This window comes from Phoca vitulina, unplaced genomic scaffold (assembly GCF_004348235.1).
Source record: "Phoca vitulina isolate PV1807 unplaced genomic scaffold, GSC_HSeal_1.0 scaffold11, whole genome shotgun sequence".
Lineage (NCBI taxonomy): Eukaryota > Metazoa > Chordata > Mammalia > Carnivora > Phocidae > Phoca > Phoca vitulina.
This window is the reverse complement of record NW_022589714.1, coordinates 2,429,208-2,452,675: the sequence shown is the minus strand read 5'-3', so window position 1 is coordinate 2,452,675 and position 23,468 is coordinate 2,429,208. Positions and strand designations below refer to the sequence as shown.

The following is a 23,468-nucleotide window of genomic DNA, read 5'->3' as shown; positions in this document are numbered from 1 at the left end:
CCATACCAACACCGTGGAGATCAAGGGACCATGAGAATGTAGAGTTCTTGACTTGTTAGGATGAAGGTATAAATTTAAAAATGTTGAATTTTAAAACTCAAAGTCTGGCCTTGAGAAAAGAAGTAGTTCGGTAAATTCCCACAAAGTGAACACTTGTAGAACGCCATCCAGGTCAAGAATGAGAATTTTGTCAGCTCCCCCAGAGAGCCCCACCCCCTATTCCTAGTTACAGTCCTTCCTCTTCCTGGAGATCAGTGCTCTTGCTGACATTACCGTAGGATGGTTTTACCTGTTTTTGAACTTTCAGATGGAATCATAAATCATATTTGACTTATTTGCTCACTCAGGTTTGTGAGAATCTTCCATTTAGGTTGTTTCCAGTTTGGGGTTATTTAAATAGTGCTGGTCTGAACATTCTTGTACATGTTTTTTGCTGCACATATGGACACATTTGTGTTGGATACATACTTATTAGTGGTATGCAGATGTGAAGTTTAGTAAACACTGCCCAACAGTTTTCCTGAGTGTGTTCATCAATTTACACTTCCTCAGTAGTGTGAGTTCCAGTTTCTTGACATGCCTTCTACCACTTAGTATGGTCAGTCTTTCATCTTAGTCATTCTGGTGGAGTGATACCTCTTGAGTGTTGGCCATTTGACTATCCTTTTTTGGGGGGTAAATTCCCTGTTCAAGTTTCTGATCTACTCTTCTTATTAATTTGTAGGAATTATTTCTGTATTCTGGATATGATCCCTTTATTCTGTATGTAGAAATTCCCTCTCCCACTTTGTGATTTGCCTTTCATTGGGTCACATATTTTTTGATGAGCAGACATTCTTAATTTTAATGAAGATTTAATTTATTATTCCTTTAATTTATAGTAGTACCTGTTGAAGAAACCTTTATTAACTCCAAGATGATGAAGATATTTTCTTATATTAATGTCAGAATCTTTTATTGTTTTACCTCACACATTTACATCTACAGTTTACTGGGAATCGATTTTTTTTGTAGGGTGTGAGGTAGGGGGTAATTTTAATTTCTATTTTTAAAAAACATCCAATTGACTAAGTCTCATTTGTTGTAAAGACTGTCTATACCTCACCGCTCTTCATTGCCACCTTGGCAACAAATCAGGTTCCCATATATGTATGAATTTTTTTCTTTCTGGAATCTCTCTTCTGTTTATTGGTCTCTATGTCTAAACTTGCACCCATATTATCGCTCTCTTAATTACTTTATAGTAAGTTTTGATATTCAGTAGACAAATTCTGTCACTTTGTTTTCTTTCCTCACCATTGTAATGGATAGATTGGCTCTTCATATTTCCACATATGTGTTAGAATCAATTTATCAAGTTCCATGGAGTCTATGAATCAATTTGGGAAGAATTGACATCTTTACAATGTTGAATGTTCTAATCCCTGAGCATGGTATATCCCACCATTTATTGAAATTAATTTATTTAAATAACGGGGTGTGTGTATATAAGTCTGGCATATTTTTCATTAGAGTTTGATAGTATCTGATCTTGTAGTAAATGATTTCATTTTCTTTTTGGTACAGAAATATACTTGACTGTATACCTAGAGACTTGCTGAACTATCATATATGTGTTAAAAAAAATTTTTTTTATTAAAGCTTTTTTTTAAATGATTTTATTTATTTATTTGAGAGAGAATGAGAGAGAGAGCACAAGAGGGGAGAGGGTCAGAGGGAGAAGCAGACTCCCTGCTGAGCAGGGAGCCCGATACAGGACTCGATCCTGGGGCTCCAGGATCATGACCTGAGCCGAAGGAAGTCGCTTAACCAACTGAGCCACCCAGGCACCCCATATATGAGTTAAAAATTTATCTGTAGATTCTTTTGAATTTTCTCTACAAAATCAGTTTTATTTCTTCCTTTGTAATCTTTAAGCCTTTTTTTTAACATTTTTTTTGCAGTGGCTAAGAACTCTAATACAATAATGTTTAGAATTGATACTAGTGAATATTCTTGTCTTATTCCTGATCTCATGGTGGAAACTTAGAATATTTTACCAACATGAGGCTTCCTGTAAATTTAAAAAAAAAAAAGGATACTCTACAGATTAAGGAAGTTTCCTTCTATTCTTAAGAGCTTTTTTAAAAAAATCATGAATGGATGTTTTATTAAAATGTTCTTTTATTTTATAAATGTGAATTACATTTTTAAATATTAAACAGACCTTGTAATCTCAGAATAAGCCTAACTTTAATGTGATGTATTAGATCCTCTTTATATGATATTAGGTTTGGTTTGCTAATGTTTTTTGTTTAGGATTTTCTGTTATTTTTGGGGGGGCAGTGAGATTGATCTAAAAATTTTCTTTCTTAATGTCAGGTTCTGGTATTCAGATGATATTGCTGGCTTCATAAAATGCATTGGAAAGTGTTCTTTTTTCTGTTTTCTCTGAGAGGTATATGATGATATTGTGAAAGACATGGGCATAAGCCCATTTGCTGAACCTATTTTGCTATGAAATGAGTTTCTTGAACAGAAAATGTGTGGAATGCAGTAGTGGTGAACAGGTATTCCATAATGCCATTCTAAGAATATGATTGCCTCCCCCTTCATGAATAGAGCCAGTCTTATGTAATAGACCTGCCACTAAGTAGTTGGCTAGTCCATATTTGGACTCAACTTTGACTTTGTGGTTGATAGGTTAAGCCTTGCACAATGGAGGTACCCAAAACAGCTGTGGTGAGGAGAAGTCCATGTTGCTGAGCCCGTACAAAACTTTCTTTCTTGCCATATGGCCATTTTTACACGAAAGTAAGCACTGGGTTTGCAAGGGAAAGAGACTCATTTCCAGAATGTATTATCTTGTCCATCTCATTGTTGAGATTCTCTTCTACAAGTAGATGCCTTTTGTGAATAATCACATGGGACACAATGTTCACTCTTTGTGTACAATGTTAGGACTCCATTCACGTTGCTCCTTCCCTGGACTTTGTCATATATCCAGTTATGTTTTCTCCAAGTCTTTAACCATCCAGTCAAGCCTTTAACCACTGCCCTTGAATAGATTCTAGTTTTGGTCCTCTCTCTAAGTGAAGGAGACAATTATATATATTGTTTTTTTTTATTTTATTCATGAGAGACAGAGAGAGAGAGAGGCAGAGGGAGAAACAGACTCCCTGCTCAGCAGGGAGCCCAATGCGGGACTTGATCCCAGGACCCCGGCCCGGGATCATGACCTGAGCCAAAGGCAGACGCTTAACCGACTGAGCCACCCAGGCGCCCGGAGACAATTATATATATTGTTAAAAGTTCTATGTCCCTTCCTACCCCCATCCTTGGGGAAAATTTCCCTTTTTCATCCTGTCCTGATTGGAGTTGTAATATTGCAACTGTTGACTTCTGGCTTGTGCTAGCATGTGATGTAGAAACACCTGGAAACTGGGCCCAAATCTTTTTCTCCTCAGTTAACTGGTTATAAGGAGGTGCATATGAGGGTTAGGGTTAGGTGTGGATCGAGTGAGAAGAGAAGCTTGTACAGTATTACATATTAAAGGAGTCTGAGCTACCTGCTTATGCAACTTGTATCTTCCAAATCTGCTTCAGCCTGCTTATTTATATAACATTTCCTCTTACTTTTTTAAGCTTTTATTTACTTATTTGACAGAGAGAGACATGGCGAGAGAGGGAACACAAGCAGGGGGAGTGGGAGAGGAAGCAGGCTTCCCGCCGACCAGGGAGCCAGATGCGGGGCTCGATCCTAGGACCCTGGGATCATGACCTGAGCCGAAGGCAGATGCTTAACGACTGAGCCACCCAGGTGCCCCAGCATTTCCTCTTATTAATGAATGCTGCTTTTTGTGCCCAACTTTATGGTTGGGTAGGTGAGATAAAACCCGGTTAATTCTAGGCAGTTTGGGTCACCTGATCACTGATTACCCATAGTCAGGCATTCAGTCTCTAGCAGGGTATAGCTTTGCTATAAAACACTGGAAGTATGCACTCCCATTCTTTTATTAAGGCTTACCAGAGACTTCATGCTACATATTTATTAGCTATAGTCTCCTTTTTTTTTTTTAAGATTTTATTTATTTATTTGACAGAGACACAGTGAGAGAGGGAACACAAGCAGGGGGAGTGGGAGAGGGAGAAGCAGGCTCCCCGTGGAGCAGGGAGCCCGATGCGGGGCTCGATCCCAGGACCCTGGGATCATGACCCGAGCCGAAGGCAGACGCTTAATGACTGAGCCACCCAGGCGCCACAGCTATAGTCTCTGAGTGTCATCTGATTTGCTGGGATCTCGCACTGTTTTTGTACTACAGCCTGAACTTGCTGCAGAGCCTTTTCTATGTTCCCTAGTGAAAACTGACAGCCTTACAGGTTGATCGTTAAGTGGGCCAGCGTTAACACATCAAGTGGCCTCTGGAATTCATAAAGGCTTATCAAATATTGTGGGTTTTGTTTCGTTTTTTTTCAGTTATTTTAGTGCAAAGGAAAGCAACATATCTTTTCACTTTGCAGGGGATGGACCTCCAGAAACTTCCCTGTGGTGGCAGGCCCCTTCATTTTGGTGGGGTTTTATATCCTGTGCTGTGGCATGCATGTCTTATTACAAAAGCATCTACCATACTTGCTTCCTCTTTCTCATCAGATCCAATCAGCATTATGTGGCCCAGTATGATGTTCTGGGGGACCTTCTAGACTTTTGTGACCTAGATGATGGCAGAGGACAGGAAAATTGATGTAGCCTTCAGACAAGATGGTGACAAGCGTATTGTCTGTGATCCATTTTGAGTTAATTTTTGTGAAGGCTGTAACCTCAACATTTAGATTCAGGAAGGCAAAGGAAGGATTAGGGAAGAAGCATCTAGAAAAACAATTTGGTGTCCTATTTCGCAGTTTGGGGGGGGGTTCATGGATGTTCATTATATTATTAAAAAATAAATTTTTTAAAAGAGACACGCATAGAAGAATAATAGCATTGTGTCATGATCCAAGGATAATGACTGATTTGATTCAATGCACTTGAGGCGTATTTTAAAAATTAAATAATATCTTGAGGTGCCTAAGTCCTGACATTATGAGAGGAGCTGGTGATAAAAAGATGAATCATTCTTCCTCTGAAGGATCAGCTTCCTGGGAAGACAAACACCCAATTGTGAGATGTGGTATACTAGTGTTACAAGCAACAAGTTGGGGGCAACATAGAGGAAGAGCTATATGATCTGGTCCTTGAAGGACGCCAAGGCAAAGAAGAGTCGAGGAAGGCATAAATTCAGCTTCTTGTGGGTAAATTACTTTTAAATTTAATTGAAATTTTTGTGTAGGTAATACATTCGTTTGGTTTAAAAATCAAGAAGATATCAAATATATCACTCTGAGTCTTGCTCCTTTCTTTTTCTTTGTCCAGCCTATTAGGGAAATCTCATATTATTTTCTTGTGTATATTTTTACTACTACCTTATGCATTTTCATTTCTTATTTTTTCCCTTTTCTTACAAAAAGATAACATACCTTTGAGAGTTATGTACCTTGCTATTTTCATTTCATAATATATGCTGGAGAATATTCCATATCAGTACATTTTCTTATTCTTTTGTATAGCTGGAAATATACCATTGTGTGAATTTATCATAATTATTTAGCCAGTTCCCTTTGATGGACATGCTGGCATTTCCTATCTTCTGCAAATGCAAACAGTACTGTAATGAATCACTTTGTACACATCATTTCATACATGTGCAGGCATACCTGTAAAGTAAATTCATAAGGGTATATAATTGAGAACCAAAGTAGTAGATTAGGTTCATGAGCACACATCCTGGGAGAGGCAACTGGCAACTGGAAAGGTGGTGAGAGAAAAGCACTATGTTTACTAAGCAGCGGTGTCTCCTAAATATGAGATAGTTAACTCTGCATCTCATACGTTCATTAATCTGAGGTTGACATTGTCATAGGATGGTTTTTGTTTTTGTTTTTTGTCGTAGAATGTTTTTACAAGTGGAAGGTGGGATCTAATTTCATGCTTCTTAGAACTACCTTTATTATATAATTTTTTTTTTAAAGATTTTATTTATTTGACAGAGAGACACAGCGAGAGAGGGAACACAAGCAGGGGGAGTGGGAGAGGGAGAAGCAGGCTTCCTGCCGAGCAGGGAGCCCGATGTGGGGCTCGATCCCAGGACACTGGGATCATGACCTGAGCCAAAGGCAGACGCTTAACAACTGAGCCACCCAGGCGCCCCTTAGAACTACCTTTAAAAAAGCACCAAGAAAGTAAATGGTAGTAGAATTCAAAGATGAATATTATTGAAAACTTAAAATCCTTACTGGCAAGATTTTAAGAGATCATTTATGAAATGAATGGCTTCATCTTCCCAGAAATGCCCTGATAATTGCTGTCAGACATACTTTCTTGACTCACATAGGATTAAAATACAAAAGATGTTTGAGGCATCTTCGTTTGTCAGATTCACTTCTTCGCTGAAGCAAAGTGTATGTGCTAAGAAAGTATAAAACTCTGTTAAGGAAAAATATTAATGGGTCACCCATTAAACTTTAGCCTGGAATTGCTACTTTAAATGTTTTCCTGGAGTGCCTATGGCTTAGTAGGTTAAGCCTCCGACTCTTGGTTTTCACTCAGGTTGTGATCTCAAGGTCGTCAGATCTAGCCCTGCACGGTTTCCGTGCTGGGCGTGGAGCCTGCTAAAGATTTTCTCCCTCTCCTTCTCCCTCTCCCCCTCCTCCGCTCTCTCTTGTGCGCACTCTCTGTCTCTCAAATAAATAAATAAAATTGTAAAAAAAAAATGTTTTCCTGTTGTATATTTGGGAAATTCACAATCTTTGGATTTTCTTTTCCTTATGCAAGTGGAGGCATTATTTTTAAAACAAGATTTTAAAATGAACTCCTCAGGCAAGTCTTTGGCTTGTGGGAAGTAGGGATGTGCAGTACGTAAGTCTTGGGCCCTCCATCCTGGCTGGGTTCAGCCAGAGCGCCTCTTTTTACCGTTTTATAAATTGGAATTCCTAACAATAATTGACTTTAGATTCTGCTTTTACAATGTTTTGAAAGTCACTCATTTTGACCTTTTATTTTGCAGTTCTGTTTTTCTGCAATGGGTGTGGTTATTTTTTGCATGGTAATACCTTTTATCTGAAGAACACCAAATTCTCTGCTAGGAACCTGATAGTTTAACCCAGTTCCTATCATTTCCTACATTTTCTCCTAGCAATCTCTTATTTTCTCATGGTAGGTCCCTCTGAATCTTATTAGCAGATGAAGGACTTGACACAAATGAGCTTTCCTCTTCTGCTGCCACTACCCTATATTACTCGTACTTTCTCTTCATTGGTATTATGTCAGCTTCCCCAGTCTTTTTTTTTAAGATTTTATTTATTTGAGAGAGAGAGCACAAGCAGGGGGAGCAGCAGAGGCAGAGGGAAAAGCAGACTCCCCACTGAGCATGGAGCCTGATGTGGGGCTCAGTCCCAGGACCTTGAGATCATGACCTGAGCCGAAGGCAGACGCTCAACGGACTGAGCCACCCAGGTGCCCCAGCTTTCCCAGTCCTAATGTTTTACAGCTGCTTGCAGAAAACAACCAACTACTCCTGCCCTTAGGGGATTTATGTCTCCAGCTGTGAATGAGGTGACACGGTATTGGTACCATTGACTAGCACAGAGACAGTAACTAGTGGAGCTCTGACTCCATGTGTATTTTCCTCCATCTTGAGACATTTGTTCTCTCTAAACTTTCTGTTCCCTTCTGTTTCTCGGAGTGTGTCTTGGGCCTGCCAAGGACTTCATAGATTCAACATAACTTGGTGAGAAAGAAAGTAGGAACTCTGGAAAAACAAACCCCAACTTGTTCTCTATGGGAGTGGTTCTCATCCTTTCGTGTGCTGATTCCTGCTTAGCCTTCGGGCTGGTTGGGGATGAGGCAGTAGGTAGAGTTCCTCTTCTCCAGCAGCAGTGCAGTATTACCTCATCGGGACATTTTGAATTATTACTATGAGATTATGGGAGAGTTACCCACTTTGTGCCTCTGCCTTAAAGATCCTGCTTGCTAAAAGTCTTCAAGAATGAAGTGATCAGATCGATTCATCTGCAGGAGATTTTTTTTTTTAACAAATTGACATATGGTTGTGTTTATTTTTACTTCACTGCCTAGTTTAAGCATTATTTTCTTAAGTAATACATTTGCTGATGAGAGGATTCAGTATACAAGATTCATCCCACCTCTTCCCCAGTCACTTGGTTGCCTTCCCTTGAGGCAACTAATATTAGGAGTTTCTTGTGTACCCTTCTGAATTATTCTATGCATCATGTATGATTTTAATGTTTGACTCTGACAAGATGCTTTAAAGGTATTACATTCATTACTCTTCAGGTGAATTTTAGAATTAAATGTCAAGGGCTTTCTGGGACAGTGTACCCAATACCGTACAAATGTACACATTAATACATCATGTGTTTTTGCTTCTAGTTAATTCTGATAATTTGTACTCGAGGCTAGTGTGCCAGATAGTGGAAATTTAACCTCACCTGTTTGGCTTTTATTATCCTTTCTTTAAAACTAAATATGTGAAAAATAGAATAGTTAGATGATACTTAGGAACTATCAGTAATTTTATGTACTTTCAAAAAAATTTTTAAAGATTTATTTGAGAGGGAGAGGAAGCGAATCTCCATCAGACTTCTTGCTGAGCATGGATACCGACTCAAGGCTCAAGCCCACAACCCTGAGATCATGACCTGAGCTGAAATCAAGAGTTGAACACTCAATCGACTGAGCCACCCAGGCGCCCCAAGCGTCAGACTCTTGATCTAAGCTCAGGTCTTGATGTCAGGGTCATGAGTTCAAGCCCCACGTTGGGCTTCATGCTGGGTGTGGAGCCTACTTGAAAAAAAAATGTGCTTAGGAGCCCTGATTTTAAGTCATCATTGGGTTCCAATGATATCCTTGCTGTTACCCCAAGATGGCAGTGAGACTGCTTGAGATGTGACTATTATAGATGTTATAAGCCTGGGAGTTAGGAGACCTAGTCTTGGCATTAGGCAAGTCATTTGACCTTTCTGGAATTCAAATACTTTCTCCACAAAAATCTGACATAGCTTTCTTTCTTTCTTTTTTTTTTTTAAAGATTTTATTTATTTATTTGAGAGAGAATGAGAGAGAGAGCATGAGGGGGGGGAGGGTCAGAGGGAGAAGCAGACTCCCTGCTAAGCAGGGAGCCCGATGCGGGACTTGATCCTGGGACTCCAGGATCATGACCTGAGCCGAAGGCAGTCGCTCAACCAACTGAGCCACCCAGGTGCCCTGACATAGCTTTCTAAGGCTTTCAGATTAGCTACTGAAAAAAATTCCTAAGCTGCCTGTTTCAACCTAACAGAGTATTGCTAGAACAATTAAATCTACAGACAAGTGCAGCCTTGTCTCTGGTCTATTGATCTCTTTTTGAGATGTTTCTACTTTCAGCCTAATATGATTTGCAAGAACACTTTGGGTTTGTCACTCCATTGTTACTTGTTCACATTTGATAAGCCAGGATTCACCCCAGGCAGCTGTTGAATGAAATTGGACATGACCCATTGATCTGTGACATGGATTCCCAGAGCAATCAGTTGGAAAAAATGCACCCAAAACTCAAATCACTGTAATCACAAATAAAAAAGGAAAATTCTCATTTGTTTCACTTTTCATTTCTAAATATGATACACCAGGGGAGGCTCAGCCATGGTGTTAATTAGAAGAAAATATTACAAGAGAATTGCAAAGCCCCAAAGGACATTTTGACCTCCAGGGAGAAGTAGGTTAGACTCTATTGATCAAAATTACTGTGCTCATTCTGGTTTCTGCCCCAGAATCAGAGCTGAACAGAGCCTTTATATCTGCAACCAGCAGCAGTTGTTCACTAATTAGCCACTCATGGTCCACCTTTAAGGTTTTTTGAACCCAGTTGTTACCATTTTTTTGACCATCTGTAAGGTAAGTGGTAAACGTGGACTTTCTTGTTTATGAGAAATAGAGGAAATCCCTCTGGGGATAGAAAGATAAGATCTGAAATAAAATTCAGGAAAAGAGCAAGTTTTTACATGGGAGATGCTGAATTAGTATTTAATAATAAAATTCAAGAATATTTCTAGGACCTGTAGTCATTATTGGTAAAAAAGTAGTTACTTTCAGGAAATATAGGAACATTTGAGGATTTTGATCTTGCATGCCAATATGCATGATTGTATTTCTGTTTTTCATGTTGGCCCAGTTTTCCTTTACTTGCTATTAAAGGGTAATAATTACCAAGTTTTAAAGGGATAGTGGCAATAAGAAGCATTAAATAGTTTAGGACTTCCGAGTAGAGAATAGTGATATGAGTTAGCTTTCTCATTTCAGGGTTTTTTATATATAAAATAGAAGGTCTAGATTTTTTGTAAGTGCTAAAGGAATTATTTTTAAATAAAGAATAATGTCCAGAAATTTTTAAGGGAATAATGAGAAAGGAACTAAACTCTTTGAGAGGATAGAACTTAGTAAATTACTGCTTCAGTTAATGAGGCATAAGTCCAAAATTTTAAAATCTGTTTTTTTATATGCAAGTACTACATGTGACTACATTCCTAATTTTTAAATTTCAAGCAATTCTCAAGTAAATAGAGTAAAATATAAAAGTCTCATTAATACCCCTCCCAAATTCTGAGGTATCTAATATTTAAATTTTATTTAAAAATTGTGTAGACATGTATGCATATACAAGTAGAAATTTACATAAATATTTACATTGGATAAAAATCTGTCATGCTTGCTTAGAAGATTAAGAAATCTTTATTCTTTTTCCTTTTTCTTTTTTGCCTCTCTTTTGCCCCTCTACCCTCATAACCTCCTGTAGATCTCCAGTAACCTATATTAACTTCCTGGTGTGTGGCCTGTATTTTTTTTCTCCATGCTCATATAGTCATGTATATATACCTCATATACATATGCATACATATATATGTACATTTATAGTATTTTATTTTACTCTGACATAAAATCTCACATTGAATCTATGGATCAACTAATTTGGGGAGAGTTGACATCTTTACAAATACTGTTTTCCAATCCCTGAACATGGTATATCCCACAATTAATTTATATAAATAGAGGAGTATGTGTATTTGGCATTGTGTCTCTCCTTGAAACTCTGTCCTTTGGTTTCAGTGACACTGTTCTCATGGCCCCCCCCTCCCCCCCACTTTGGCCATTTCTCATTTTTATTTGTAGACTTATTTTCCTTATTTCTCAGGGTTCTATTGGCTCACTTTGTCTTGTCCCTAAGTGATCTCTACCTATTCAGTGATTATTCACAAATGTTTAAATGTTTATCTCTAGTTGTTTGTACCTTTCGTTGTTTTTATTCTCTAGACCCAAATGCCTTCTGGACATCTCCACTTTTGCCATTCAGCTTTGTTGGGTAAAATCTAAAACTTTTTTCAATTATAATTTCTGACATGATGTGCTTAAAAAAGACTTCCTCTACTTCAAAATTACAAAACATTATATTTTATTGTAATACTGTTGTGGTTGCCTTTTTTACATTTAATACTTTATTCTACCTGGGATTTATTTTATGTTTGGAGAGATAAGTAGGGAAAATGTAATGATTCCATATTTTTTCTCTTGTATTTTTTTTAAAAGATTGATTTATTCATTTGAGAGAGAGAGAGCATGGGGAGAGGGGCTGAGGGAGAGGGAGAGAAAGAGAATCTCCAGCAGACTCCTGGCTGAGCACAGAGCCCAACATGGGGCTTGATCCCACAACCCTACAACCCTGAGATCATGACCTGAGCCTGACCTGAGACCATGACCAAGAGTTGGACGCTTAACTGACTGAGCTACCCAGGCGCCTCTCTCTTGTATTTTTGAGTTGATACTCACTCAATTCTTTTCTTTTTCATTATTTGTCCATTTTATGTGTTACTGAGAGTCCTATTGACTAAGTACTGTGAGGGCTGGATGGGGTATATCTTGTTCATTGTTGAATTCCTTGGCATTTAGGACAATGTCTAGGTGATAGTAAGATTTTAGTAAATATTATTGAATGAATGAAATATGGAGGGGGAAAATTCTTTCATTAGTGGTTTTAACTTCATAACACTTTACTGTTTTTTCTCTGTATCTTTAATATCAGGAAATCTGCATCTTAGAAGCTTTTAGCCTATCAAATATTTTAATCTCATCAAATTTTGAAAAACATTTTTTTTTTTCAAGGTAAACCAAATAACTTATTCATATCAGCTATGCTTCGATTCTTTCCTAGATCCCAAGCTTGCTAGAGAAGCAGTTTATATTCACTTTTCTTCTAAGTTAACAAAACTTTCATGAAAACATGCTGTTCCACATGTGGCTTTGTGGATATAATCACATGTCTATTACTGTTTCTGTGTCTGCTTAATCTTTACGGCTATGCTGTGCCTGTCCCAGAGGCTTTATTTGGCTGATTTGTTTTCTTTACTTGCAGTGGGAGCCATGGATAATACATAATGAGGATCTGCTTTGTTTTTTTGGTGGTGATTATTCCAGTGTTAAGGTCAAGGAACTGAGTTTTAAAATGGAAAGACAATTCATCCCACTGTTATTTAATGATACCTTCTGTGTGCAAAGAACAAAATGCTATAGAATATGTCTCTATCTGCAAAGAGTACCTTTCCACGAAGAGGGACAGAAGACACAACCATCATAAAATTCATCTTAAGCACAATGTCAGATCAGTGGTAGAAACAATAGTGTGGGCATTCAGGAATGGGAAAAATCACTCTGACTTGGGATGGCTAAGGTAAACTTCCTGGAGAAGTTGAGACTTAGTTAAGATCATGTAGGATGTCTGGTTAATGGCGCATCTGATATGGGTAAAAAAATGAACAAAATTTGCAATGGAATGCATTGTACAAATGTGACGGCCATTGGATACAGTGGAATGACAGTCAACCTTGTGTGGGAGAGGAGAGGCAGGAAATTGGATCAGATTGTGGAGGGTCTTTAGTTTTGTTTTTTGTTTTTGTTTTTTCCAAAAACATTCCTTGGAAGTATCCTATTTCATCAAGCATAAGCCATAAATATTAGGGCTGGAAAATCCTTCATAGCTTTGCTGACATGAAAAAAAAGAACCTGCTTTATTGATGAGCCTTTGTCTTTGTACATTATATCCATGAGTGCTATTAACTTCAGTGTTTTCTGTATGTTTCAGACATTAGTCTCTTACCATGGGGGATTGGAATTTATTGGGTGGCATCCTAGAGGAAGTTCACTCCCACTCAACTATAGTGGGGAAAATCTGGCTGACCATACTCTTCATTTTCCGAATGCTGGTACTTGGTGTGGCTGCTGAAGATGTCTGGGATGATGAACAGTCAGCATTTGCCTGCAACACCCAGCAGCCAGGTTGCAACAACATCTGTTATGACGATGCTTTCCCTATCTCTTTGATCAGGTTCTGGGTTTTACAGATCATCTTTGTGTCTTCTCCTTCTCTGGTGTATATGGGCCATGCACTTTATAGACTCAGGGCCTTCGAAAAGGAGAGGCAGAAGAAAAAGTCACACCTCCGAGTCCAGATGGGGAATCCCGAGCTTGAATTGGAGGAGCAACAAAGGATAGATAGAGAGCTGAAGAGGTTAGAGGAACAGAAGAGAATTCATAAAGTCCCTCTAAAAGGATGTCTGCTGCGTACTTATGTCTTACACATCTTGACAAGATCTGTGATGGAAGTAGGGTTCATGATAGGCCAATATATTCTCTATGGGTTTCAAATGCACCCGCTTTACAAATGCACTCAACCTCCTTGTCCTAATGCAGTGGATTGCTTTGTATCCAGGCCCACAGAGAAGACAATTTTCATGCTCTTTATGCACAGCATTGCAGCCATCTCTTTGTTCCTCAATGTACTGGAAATATTTCATCTGGGAATCAGGAAAATCATGAAGGCACTTTATGAGAAATCCAGCAATGAGGGCACTGAGGATGAAAGCAGCACCCCATTCCATTTGAAAAAATATTCATTGGCCCAGGAGTGTATGATTTGCTCTCCCTTGCCTAAAAGAATCCCTCTACTTCAAGCAAACAATCAACAGCAAGTCATTCGAGTCAATGTGCCGAAGTCTAAAACCATGTGGCAAAGCTCACAGCCCATGCAACTTGAAGTAGACTCTTGCTGTGTTAAAGAGTGGGCTGAGAAGGATCAGCACAGTGGACAGCTCCATGCCCACAGCCCATGTCTCTGGGAAGCCGGTACTCAAAGTCAGCACCCCGGACAGCAACTGAACCGTTCCTCCGGCCTACACAACGCAAAGTCTCAGTCCTGCCTAGGTACAGAGATAGCTCCTAGACACTGCCCATCCTATGCAATAGGAACCTGGGGGCAGTCCCAGGATCGACGACTCTCAGGAGAGGCTCTCACAGATTTGCACAGTAAATGTAGAGACAGCGATGGCAGTGTGAGAAAGAGTGGGGTCTGGACAGACAGATCTTACCTGGGCAGTCACAAGGCCAGCTTTCTGTCCAGATTACTGTCTGAAAAGGGACACTTGTACAGTGACTCAGGAAGCTCCAGTTCTCGGAACAGCTCTTGCTTGGACCTTCTGCACCGGGAAAATAGCCCCTCGCTTCTGCCTTCAGCCACTGGATACAGAACATCAATGGTAAGTAAAGACGGACAGCCTGACTGAACATAGGACTATTGCAAGAGGTTTTCCACTCTAGCTACTTCTTAGCCTTCGCTGTCCAGCTACCGGGTGTGTATATGTGTGTGTTAAGAGAGAGGGAGAGAAGGTGAGGGAGGTTAATTTATGGAGAGTTAAATCCTGTCATTCAATACATTCAATTAAATTCAATTCATGAAATAAACTTAATGAAAACTTACTTTATATTATTCAGTCTTAGTAAGTGCTGGGTTTATAAGTGGATAAAATACTGTCTCTGCTATCAAAGGGCTCAGAGTCTAGATGGGAAAGTTAGTAAGCATGCAAATGTGATCAAGTGTAAGGTGCCCTGTTAGAAGGGGTGGATGGGCAAAGGAGGGAGTGGTCAATTCTTTATGGATGGGTCAGGAAAAGCTTCGTAGTAGCAGTTACTTTTGAATTGAGCCTTAAAAGATGTGGTGAGTTTCTCCAGATCTAGGAAGACTGGGGTACATGAAAGAAGGCCATCCCAGTACAGGGAGCAGCACAGACAAAGGCTGAGAGCTGTGACACAGCAGGGCTGTCTGGGGAGCTATGTGTGGCTGGGGCACTGGCAGGTAGGAAGGCTATGGAGAGGGAAAGCTGGAGAAGGGGCCATGGAGGTCTTGTGGGAAGGCAATGGAGCACTCATAGAGGGTGTGCAGCGGAGAAGTGATGGGATCAGAGTTACATTTTAGAAAGCTCTGTCACAGTGTGGAAAATGGATCAGAAGAGGGATCGTTTGTAACCTTGGGTTGCCCTTGTCTCATTAAGGAAGGAGGGTGTGCTCCATTGTTTTAATAGCTCTGGCATTTAAAAGTCATATACAAAGATTTGGTGATATATTTCACAAAGACTAAAATCAATATTTTATTGATTTTAATTCTGTTTTCTGAAAAGCCAGTGTGGAATAAACATTTCCTGCTCATTGTTAAGACATGGATATTTACTGTGGACTCTTCTCAATTCTGGAAAAAAGAATGACACTTGCTTTATCCACCACTCCTAACAGCTTTTTTCCATTAAAAAGAAACAACTCCAGGTTTGGTGGGGGAACTTCCTAGTTGAGCTCACTTGGTTGAGCTCACACACTTGCTTTCTCCTGTTAATGATAATGATTAAATCTATGATGATTGAATCCCTACCCCAGTTTCATATCTCCTGTGAGCTTAGAGATATTTTGTTACTGCACTAAAGCCATATCTTGAGGAGGAGTCATCCTACCTAGATTTTTCCTATAATACTTCTTTCAAACTGATACTCGTTTCTTGTCAGTGACCAGTCATCTCCCCAGGAGACTATGTTTAGGATCAGAGTGTGGCTACTTGGAACCCACACCAAACTACAGCAGCGTTCTCAACCCTGGCTAGGAGTTAGAGTCATCTGGGGGCTTTAAAAAATCTTCATGCCCAGGACCCATCCAATTCCAATTAAACCAAAATCTTTGAGGGTGGGATGCACATCAGGATATTTAAGTAAATTCTACCCATAAAGGGGCGCCTGGGTGGCTCAGTCGTTAAGCGTCTGCCTTCAGCTCAGGTCATGATCCCAGGGTCCTGGGATCGAGCCCCACATCGGGCTCCCTGCTCTGCGGGAAGCCTGCTTCTCCCTCTCTCACTCCCATTGCTTGTGTTCCCTCTCTCACTGTGTCTGTCTCTGTCAAATAAATAAATAAAATCTTTAAAAAAAAAAAATTCTACCCATAAAGTGGGGCTTGGACTTATAATTCCAAGATCAGGAGTCATATGCTGTACTGATTGAGCCAGCTAGGTGCCCCTAGGATTAGTATTTTATTTTATTTTATTTTTAGATTTATTTATTAGAGAGAGAGGGAGACCAGGGTTGGGAGGAGCAGAGGGAGCGGAAGAGAGAGAATCTCCAGCAGGCTCCCCACTGAGAGCAAGTAGCCTAATGTTGGGCTTGATCCCACAACCCTGAGATCATGAGATCCCGACCTGAGCTGAAACCGAGTTGGCTGCTGAACCGACTGAGCCACGCAGGCGTCCCTGGGATTAGTATTTTTTAAACTCCCATGGTGATTGCAATGTGCAGCCAGGGTTGAGAATCACTATTTTAGAGTAACCTTGCCAGGGGTTACTGCTTCTTATCTCCATTTGTGAAGTCAGCAAGACAGTTTTAGTCATTTTCCCTTTCTTATACCTCTTTCCATGTGAGAGGAGTCTTCGTATTGGCAGAGAGTTGAGGGAGAGACGGTAGTGTTTAGTTAAGGCAGATTTTTTTTAAATCTTTCAGATTATCTTTTGGGGGAGGCCAGCCATTCCTACAAGCCTGGAGAAAAGATGATGAAGATGACAGGCCCCCTTTCTTTTTTCTTCTTCCTCTTTCTTCCCTGTTTTTTATGTTTCTAGGAATTACAAATAATGTCTTTGGCCACAGAGATTTCCTACTTATGGTCACTTTCCCACCAAACCCCTTACAGGGTTGACAGGCCACTTCACTCCCCAGATGGTAGGAAGACTTGGGGATTGAGGCCACAGCTATCAACCCCAGAGCTCTGTGGCTGAGACATGATGCTTCTTGCCTACAGAGGAATCTGTAATTAGAAATCAGTGCAGCAAACAGGATTATAATCATCCACTGTCAGTATATGGACTGTAAACTGCTTTTTACACTGTATTGGGTCCTGGATGGCAGAATTTTTAGGGCTCAGTAAGATGCATTCTGACTTCAGCAGTTGATGTTTCAGAGTGAAATAACTTCTGGTAGGACCACAGTTGCTTTGCTGCTTATGATGTGTCCCTTCGAGGGAACTGTCCTGCAAAAGAAATGCATTCTATTTTGGAAGGTCATAGAAGGCACCGGAAGGAGCCATGATTTTATGCTCTGAGACATTTCCCTTGCTGTCACCCAAACCCTACAATTTGTTCAAGTCCAAACTCACTGATCGCTAAATAGGCTTCTATCAAGGTTGGTTCTTTGAAGACTTAGCTGGGCATAGAAAGCAGACTTTCATTCTGGCCAAGTGAGCCTGGGGAGGAGGGCTGGCTGAGTTTAGCAACCCGCACTACCCTCTGTAAGGGAGAACTGTCCCCATTGCCGAATGCAGAGATGCTGTGGAGCAGTAATTGCTGTGCCCAGTTCCACATGAAATCACTAGGGAGGCTTTGCAAACTGCCCCAGGAAAAATCTCTGCAGAGGGAGCCTTGACACTAGTACTTTTTAAAGCTCCCAGATGATTCCAATGTACAGCCAGAGTTCAGAACCATGGCCGTAGAGAAGGGAGATTTTGACATTAGGAATAAGATTGCCCTGTGAATTCTTCCAATCTTTTGGGACATTAACGTGATGTAGCTTCAAAAGGTGAGAACACTTACACTTAGTCCCACTGCCTGGGATGTACCACCCACCCTAAGACCTTGGCATGACCGATGGGGCCAGCTGTGCCAAGGCCCTACAGAGTTCTCTTGGGCCACGATCAAGGAGGGGAGAGACAAGGACGAGGTTGAAACAGGCAGGAGCTGATATTAGGGCTTTATAGGCCATGGAAAGGAATTTGGGCTGGATGGCACAGGGATGGTGGTGAGCTGAGAATATGTTTCAAAAAAAACCCCACGTTCTGGAGAGTCTATTATAGGGCTACTCTGGTCTGAATGTTTGCATCCCCTCAAAATTCATATGTTGAGACTTAATCCCCAATGTGATGGTGCTTGGAGGTGGGGTCTTTGGGAGGTGATTAGGTCATGAAGGTGGAACCCTCATGAATAGGAATAGTGCCCTTATACAAGGGGCTACAGAAAGTTCCCTATCCTATCTACTATGTGAGGACACAGCAAAAAGACAGCTATCTATGAACCAGGAAATGGGTTTTCACCAGACAGGGAATCTGTCAGCACCTTTATCTTGGGCTTCTCAGCCTCTAGAGCGGTGGGAAATAAGTTTCTATTCTTTATAATCCACCCAGTCTACCTGAATGGACTAAGACAAGTGGTAAGAGTACAGTCAGGGAGGCCAGCTAGGAGGCTTACACAGTGGCCCAGGGGAGAGAGGCATGTGGCTCAGACCAGGGGACCATCGTTAATGGTTTGCATGGAAGAACAGTCTTTCTTGTTTTTCAAATTAAAGTAATACATGCTCATTGAAAGAAATTCAAGCAATATAAAAGAACATAGAGAATAAAATGTGAACCTGACCATGTGAGGATTCATCTCTTTTTGTTCTCATCTGGATTCAGTTCCCACTTTACTCCCCGAAGACAACCGCTAACAGCTTAGGGTGTGTTCCCCCTACCTTCCTCAGGGTATTTGTCATCTGTCTTTGAGGACAAATGTATGTCCACCCATATATGGTGGTTTTTAAAAATACAAATGTGATCATGTAGAGATGTAGAGATGTCTTTGCAATTTGCTTTTGCTCATTTCATATGTCACAGGGGTCTCCCCATGTCAGTACCTGTGGAACGGCCTCAGTTTTACATTAATTCATGCTTTTGTATGGTATGGATGAGCCATAAGATACTTGATGGCCAGTTAGCCATTCTAACTTTTTTCTACTGCACGCAATGTTGCAGTGGATGTTTCATACATATATCTTTAACAGGTATCTAGAAGTGGAATTATTGGTTCTAATGGACACGCACATATTACATTTTGACAGATGCTGAAAATTTTTGTTCAGGAAGGACTACACCAATTTGTTCTCTCTCTTTTTAAAAAGATTTTATTTATTTATTTGAAAGAGAGGCAGAGAGAAAGCGCACGAGTGAGGGGGAGCGGCAGAGGGAGAAGCAGGCTCCCCACTGAGCAGGGAGCCTGACTCGACTCAGGGCTCGATCCCAGGACCCTGGGATCATGACCTTAGCCGAAGGCAGATGCTTAACCAACTGAGCCACCCAGGCGCCCCTACACCAATTTATTCTCTTATCAGCACATTAGTACCTCTTTCCCCACACTTATTCATACCAGCCATTATCTTTTTTCCTTCCAATCTGATGAACTAAAAGTGTTTTCCTTTGTTTTTTTCTTCCATATTTTATTTTAGAGAGAGAGAGCACAAGTGGGAGGGGCAGAGGGAGAGGGAGAGAGACTCTCAAGCAGACTGCGCTCAGCACGGAGCCCGAGGTGGGCCTCGATCTCACGACCCCGAGATCATGATCTGAGCCGAAACCAAGAGTTGGATGCCTGACTATACCACCCAGGCGCCCCATGTTTCCCTTTGTTTTAATTTACATCTGTGATTACTAGTGAGGTTGTTCATATGTTTACTGGTCATCTGTATTTCCACCATGAACGATCCTCGTCTGTCTTTTCTGTTGGGATATTTGTCTTTCTTCTGATTTCTAGGAGCTCTTATATGGTATTATATTAACTCCTTGTCTGTGTGTGTGTGTGTGTGTGTGTGTGTATATATGTGTGTGTATATATATATATATATGGAAAGATTTTTCTCCCAGTCTGCTTGTCTCTTATCCCTGTTTATGGCATCTTTGAATTTTTACTATTATATTAAATCTAAAATCTATTACTTCCAGTTTCTTTGTCTCATTTGAGGTCTTTTTTTTGACTTCACATTAAGAAGTGTTATTAGATGGGTATTTTGAGGATGGATTGTACTAATTTATTGAGCCCTTTGGTTGAGCAGTTTTACATAACATAACAATTACCAAAGAATCTGAAGAAGAGGAGGAAAGATACTCACTTCATTAAGGGCCTGATGGCGGTCTAGACACTTCATGGGCTTCCTCCCTGTAGCCCTGTAATTATCTCTGTTTTATGGATAAAGAAATAGGTGACTTGTCCGAAGTCATACAATTAGGATGTGGTGAAGCACAGTTCTTGGGACGTAGCAGGGACATAAATTAATATTTATTGGATGAGTGAATGAGCTGGAATTTTATTCCAAGCCTGTCCAACTCGACCCAAGCTCCTTCTATACCTCATTACTGCTTCTTGCTCTCTCTGCATAAGGCAGCCTAAGTTTAGCAGATTTTTAGGGTCAAGGATAGATTATTACAAAATGGAATATTCCACATTTGGATCCCTTTTCCCTTCCACATTATACAAAGTCAAAAATCTGGCTAATTGTAGAAAGAACAAAAATGGAGCTTTGGAAGAAGTTGGCTTACAGTTTTAGACCTGGATTTTGGACGAAAACAATACGTGGAGAAGGATAAGAAGATGACAGTTGGGATTCAGATCTTTCAGGGAGCAGAACCTCTTCCGTGGTCATCCTTCTCTGGGTCAACCTCGGGAGAATTGTCTTCAGCAGGTTTTGATTGGATCCCTGGTATTTGTGACATACACAGAGTCCCAGGTGGGTGGGCAGGGCTGACTCTTACAAGTCCTTTGAGTCTATTTTGTTTGTCTTGTTTCCTATTTCTTTCAGAACATGCTTCTAGAACTTTCGTCTCTTATGAAAAAATAATTCATGTGTGGGGCCAGAAAAATGAACCCAGGAGTAACTGGCATCTGCGGGAGAAAAGTTGCACTTTTGTTAGCTCAAACTTTGAGAAGAACTGCGGGAACCATTCCCTCCACAGAGACACCCACCGGGCGATGGGTGTGTACAGGGTGCTCCCAGCTGGGCCCCCCTCTACAGGAGACCCTCCCCTGATGGGGCTGGGATCAGCCTCTCACTGCCCCACCTGGTCTCACCATCGGTCTGATCTCAAGCAGGTGGAGGAAGGGAGGAAGTGCACCCCGGGAGAGAAAATCTCGGGTAAGAGCTGCTGCCTGTCTGAGGGGAGAAGGATTGGGACATGGCTCTCCTTCCCCCACCTAGCAGCCCGGTGGGATTTGATGCCCTGCTCGCTGCAGGGGGCACCCTGTTCTGCGGTGGCACAGCAGCAGTTAGGACCATTGATCAGATAGATGGAGTCACTGACCGATCGATCTCCTGTTGGTTCCTTCTCTCTGGAGGACCCTGACACACTGGGGACTGCCTGGGATGCTGCGGAAGGGAGCCCAGCATTGGATGGGGCTGGTCTGGGCTTCTAGCCCAAATGGTTCCTGAGTCTTCTCTGTCCCCGTACTTTGCAGAGGTGGAAATGAGGTGTGGAGATATGAAGAGGCATGATCTGTTCCACAGTAAGTTGGTAGAAGAGCCAGTGAAGACCAGGTGGATGAAAATGATGCTGGGGCCAAGTCCAAGTGGGTATCACTAGGGGGCAGAGCATATTCCAGGTGCTTAAGACACGTTATCTCCACCTTGTACAACTGTGTAAAGTTACTGTTCACCCCCATTTTATAGATCAGAGAGGCTCAAAGAGACTAAGTAGCTTGCGCCACAGCTCAAGGTCGCACAGCTGAAGTGTCTGCCGTGCAGCTGAATTCAGACCCAGATCCCGCTGCTCCAAGGCGCGGACTCCTTCCAGGAAGCCGTGAAGCCATGCTCTCTCCTATCCATGACAATCAGCGGCCCCTGGGCAGTGATTTATTTGCACATCTTCCTGTCCAACTAGCCTGTGGAAGCTGTAAGGATAAGGGCTGTACATTTTCAATCTTGGATGCCCAGCATGCAGCACAGTGTTGGTTGGTTGAATGAACGTATGTTTCTGTACAGATGCCAAAGACAATATATGACCTTTCGCTTCCAGCTCTCCAGTCTATTCCTTATTCACTGGTGTTCTGTCATGTCCTGTCAATAGGTTTATTATGAGAGACTCTTTCAGAAGCCTGTATGGCAGCATTTTTTTTTTCCTTTAATTTAAACTTCCTTTATCCTCAGAAGCCTTTACAGGGTCAACTATACAGCGCAAAGAGAGGTTAAAGGATGGGTGTAAAATGTGATGCTCCCAGTCAATGCTGGTGTGTCTCTGACGGATTCCACCTCCTGCTTTAGGATGAGGATCACTGCTTCAGGGATGCACTTGTCTTCAAGGGGCAAGAGTAAGAGCTAGCCATGAAGAACCAGTAATGCCTCTTTCTGGCTGACTGAGCAGGCCTGTGACAGTGTATGTTGGCATCTGTAGGAGCCAGAGGGGTGAGGATAGAAGGTATCATGTTCTTAAATCAAATGAAAGGAAAGACACTTGCATAATGGGATGTGGAATGAGTGGCTTTTTCCATCTCTCTGGAAAGCGAAGGTGCTCAATGGGGAGAATTGGAAACCCATTCCACTCTGGGCCCTATCACAAAACGGATGTTAAACATCAAATACAATCTTGCTAGTGCATCCTAATTGAGGGGCGGGGGTGATGGGCTGGAGAAGAGTGAAAAATTCTAGAGCTGTTTGAAAGAACAGCCTAATTATTCCCAAATAGATACAACAAAACTGTTGGCAGGGACTGTCTGGGAATCCTCATTGTACCCTGGAAGTAGGTATGGATCCCTCCGAAGGTGCACATTCAAAGGAAAGAAGATGGCTGCTGCCCATCTGGGGCAGGACAGTGTTTGAATGCCCCTCTTCTGCAGAAAACAGTGGCTTTATTCTCTTGCAAACTATGATTGTCATTCCCAGGACAAGTGCAAATGTCAAGGTCAAAGGAGTGAATGACCATCAGTTCTAAATGACCGGGTTTTTTTTTTTTTTCCTTTCTTTCCTTCCTTCCCTTCCCTTCTCTTTCTTTTCTTTCTTTCTTCTTTCTTTCCTTTTCTTTCCTTCTTTCCTTCCTTCCTTCTTCCTTTTTCTTTCTCTTTTTTGAAGATTTATTTATTTGAGAGAGAGAGAGTAAGCACACATGCACAATGAGGGGAGGGGAGCAAAGGGAGAGAGAAACTCAAGCAGACTTGGAGCTGAGTGCAGAGCCCGGCAACTGGGCTTGATCCCACAACCCAGCTGAAATCAAGAGTCGGACGTCTAACCGACTGTGCCATCCAGGCGCCCCTAAATGGCCAGGTTTT

The 23,468-nt window shown here is 41.2% G+C and overlaps 2 protein-coding genes across 2 annotated transcripts in view; both read left to right on the top strand.

Moving 5' to 3' along the window:
• Positions 1 to 13,244, top strand: part of CASP8AP2 (caspase 8 associated protein 2) — a 54,019-nt gene extending 40,775 nt beyond the window's left edge. The window contains exon 12 of the transcript XR_004300163.1: positions 13,203 to 13,244. The gene's annotated coding sequence lies outside the window, so the exon portion shown is untranslated. The remainder of the gene's footprint in view (positions 1 to 13,202) is intronic.
• On the top strand, positions 12,860 to 22,597 carry GJA10 (gap junction protein alpha 10). The gene is made up of 2 exons (XM_032409274.1): positions 12,860 to 14,652; positions 21,013 to 22,597. Exons 1-2 carry the CDS (start codon positions 13,219 to 13,221, stop codon positions 21,049 to 21,051), a joined length of 1,473 nt encoding a protein of 490 aa, XP_032265165.1. The 5' UTR covers positions 12,860 to 13,218; the 3' UTR covers positions 21,052 to 22,597.
• Positions 22,598 to 23,468: the final 871 nt, after the last annotated feature.

Excerpts from the sequence above, each read along its gene's own strand:
- GJA10 (XM_032409274.1), top strand. The coding sequence starts at position 13,219 with ATGGGGGATTGGAATTTATTGGGTGGCATCCTAGAGGAAGTTCACTCC. Across the intron at positions 14,653-21,012 it reads CTGGATACAGAACATCAATG|AACATGCTTCTAGAACTTTC; the intron begins GTAAGTAAAGAC and ends TATTTCTTTCAG.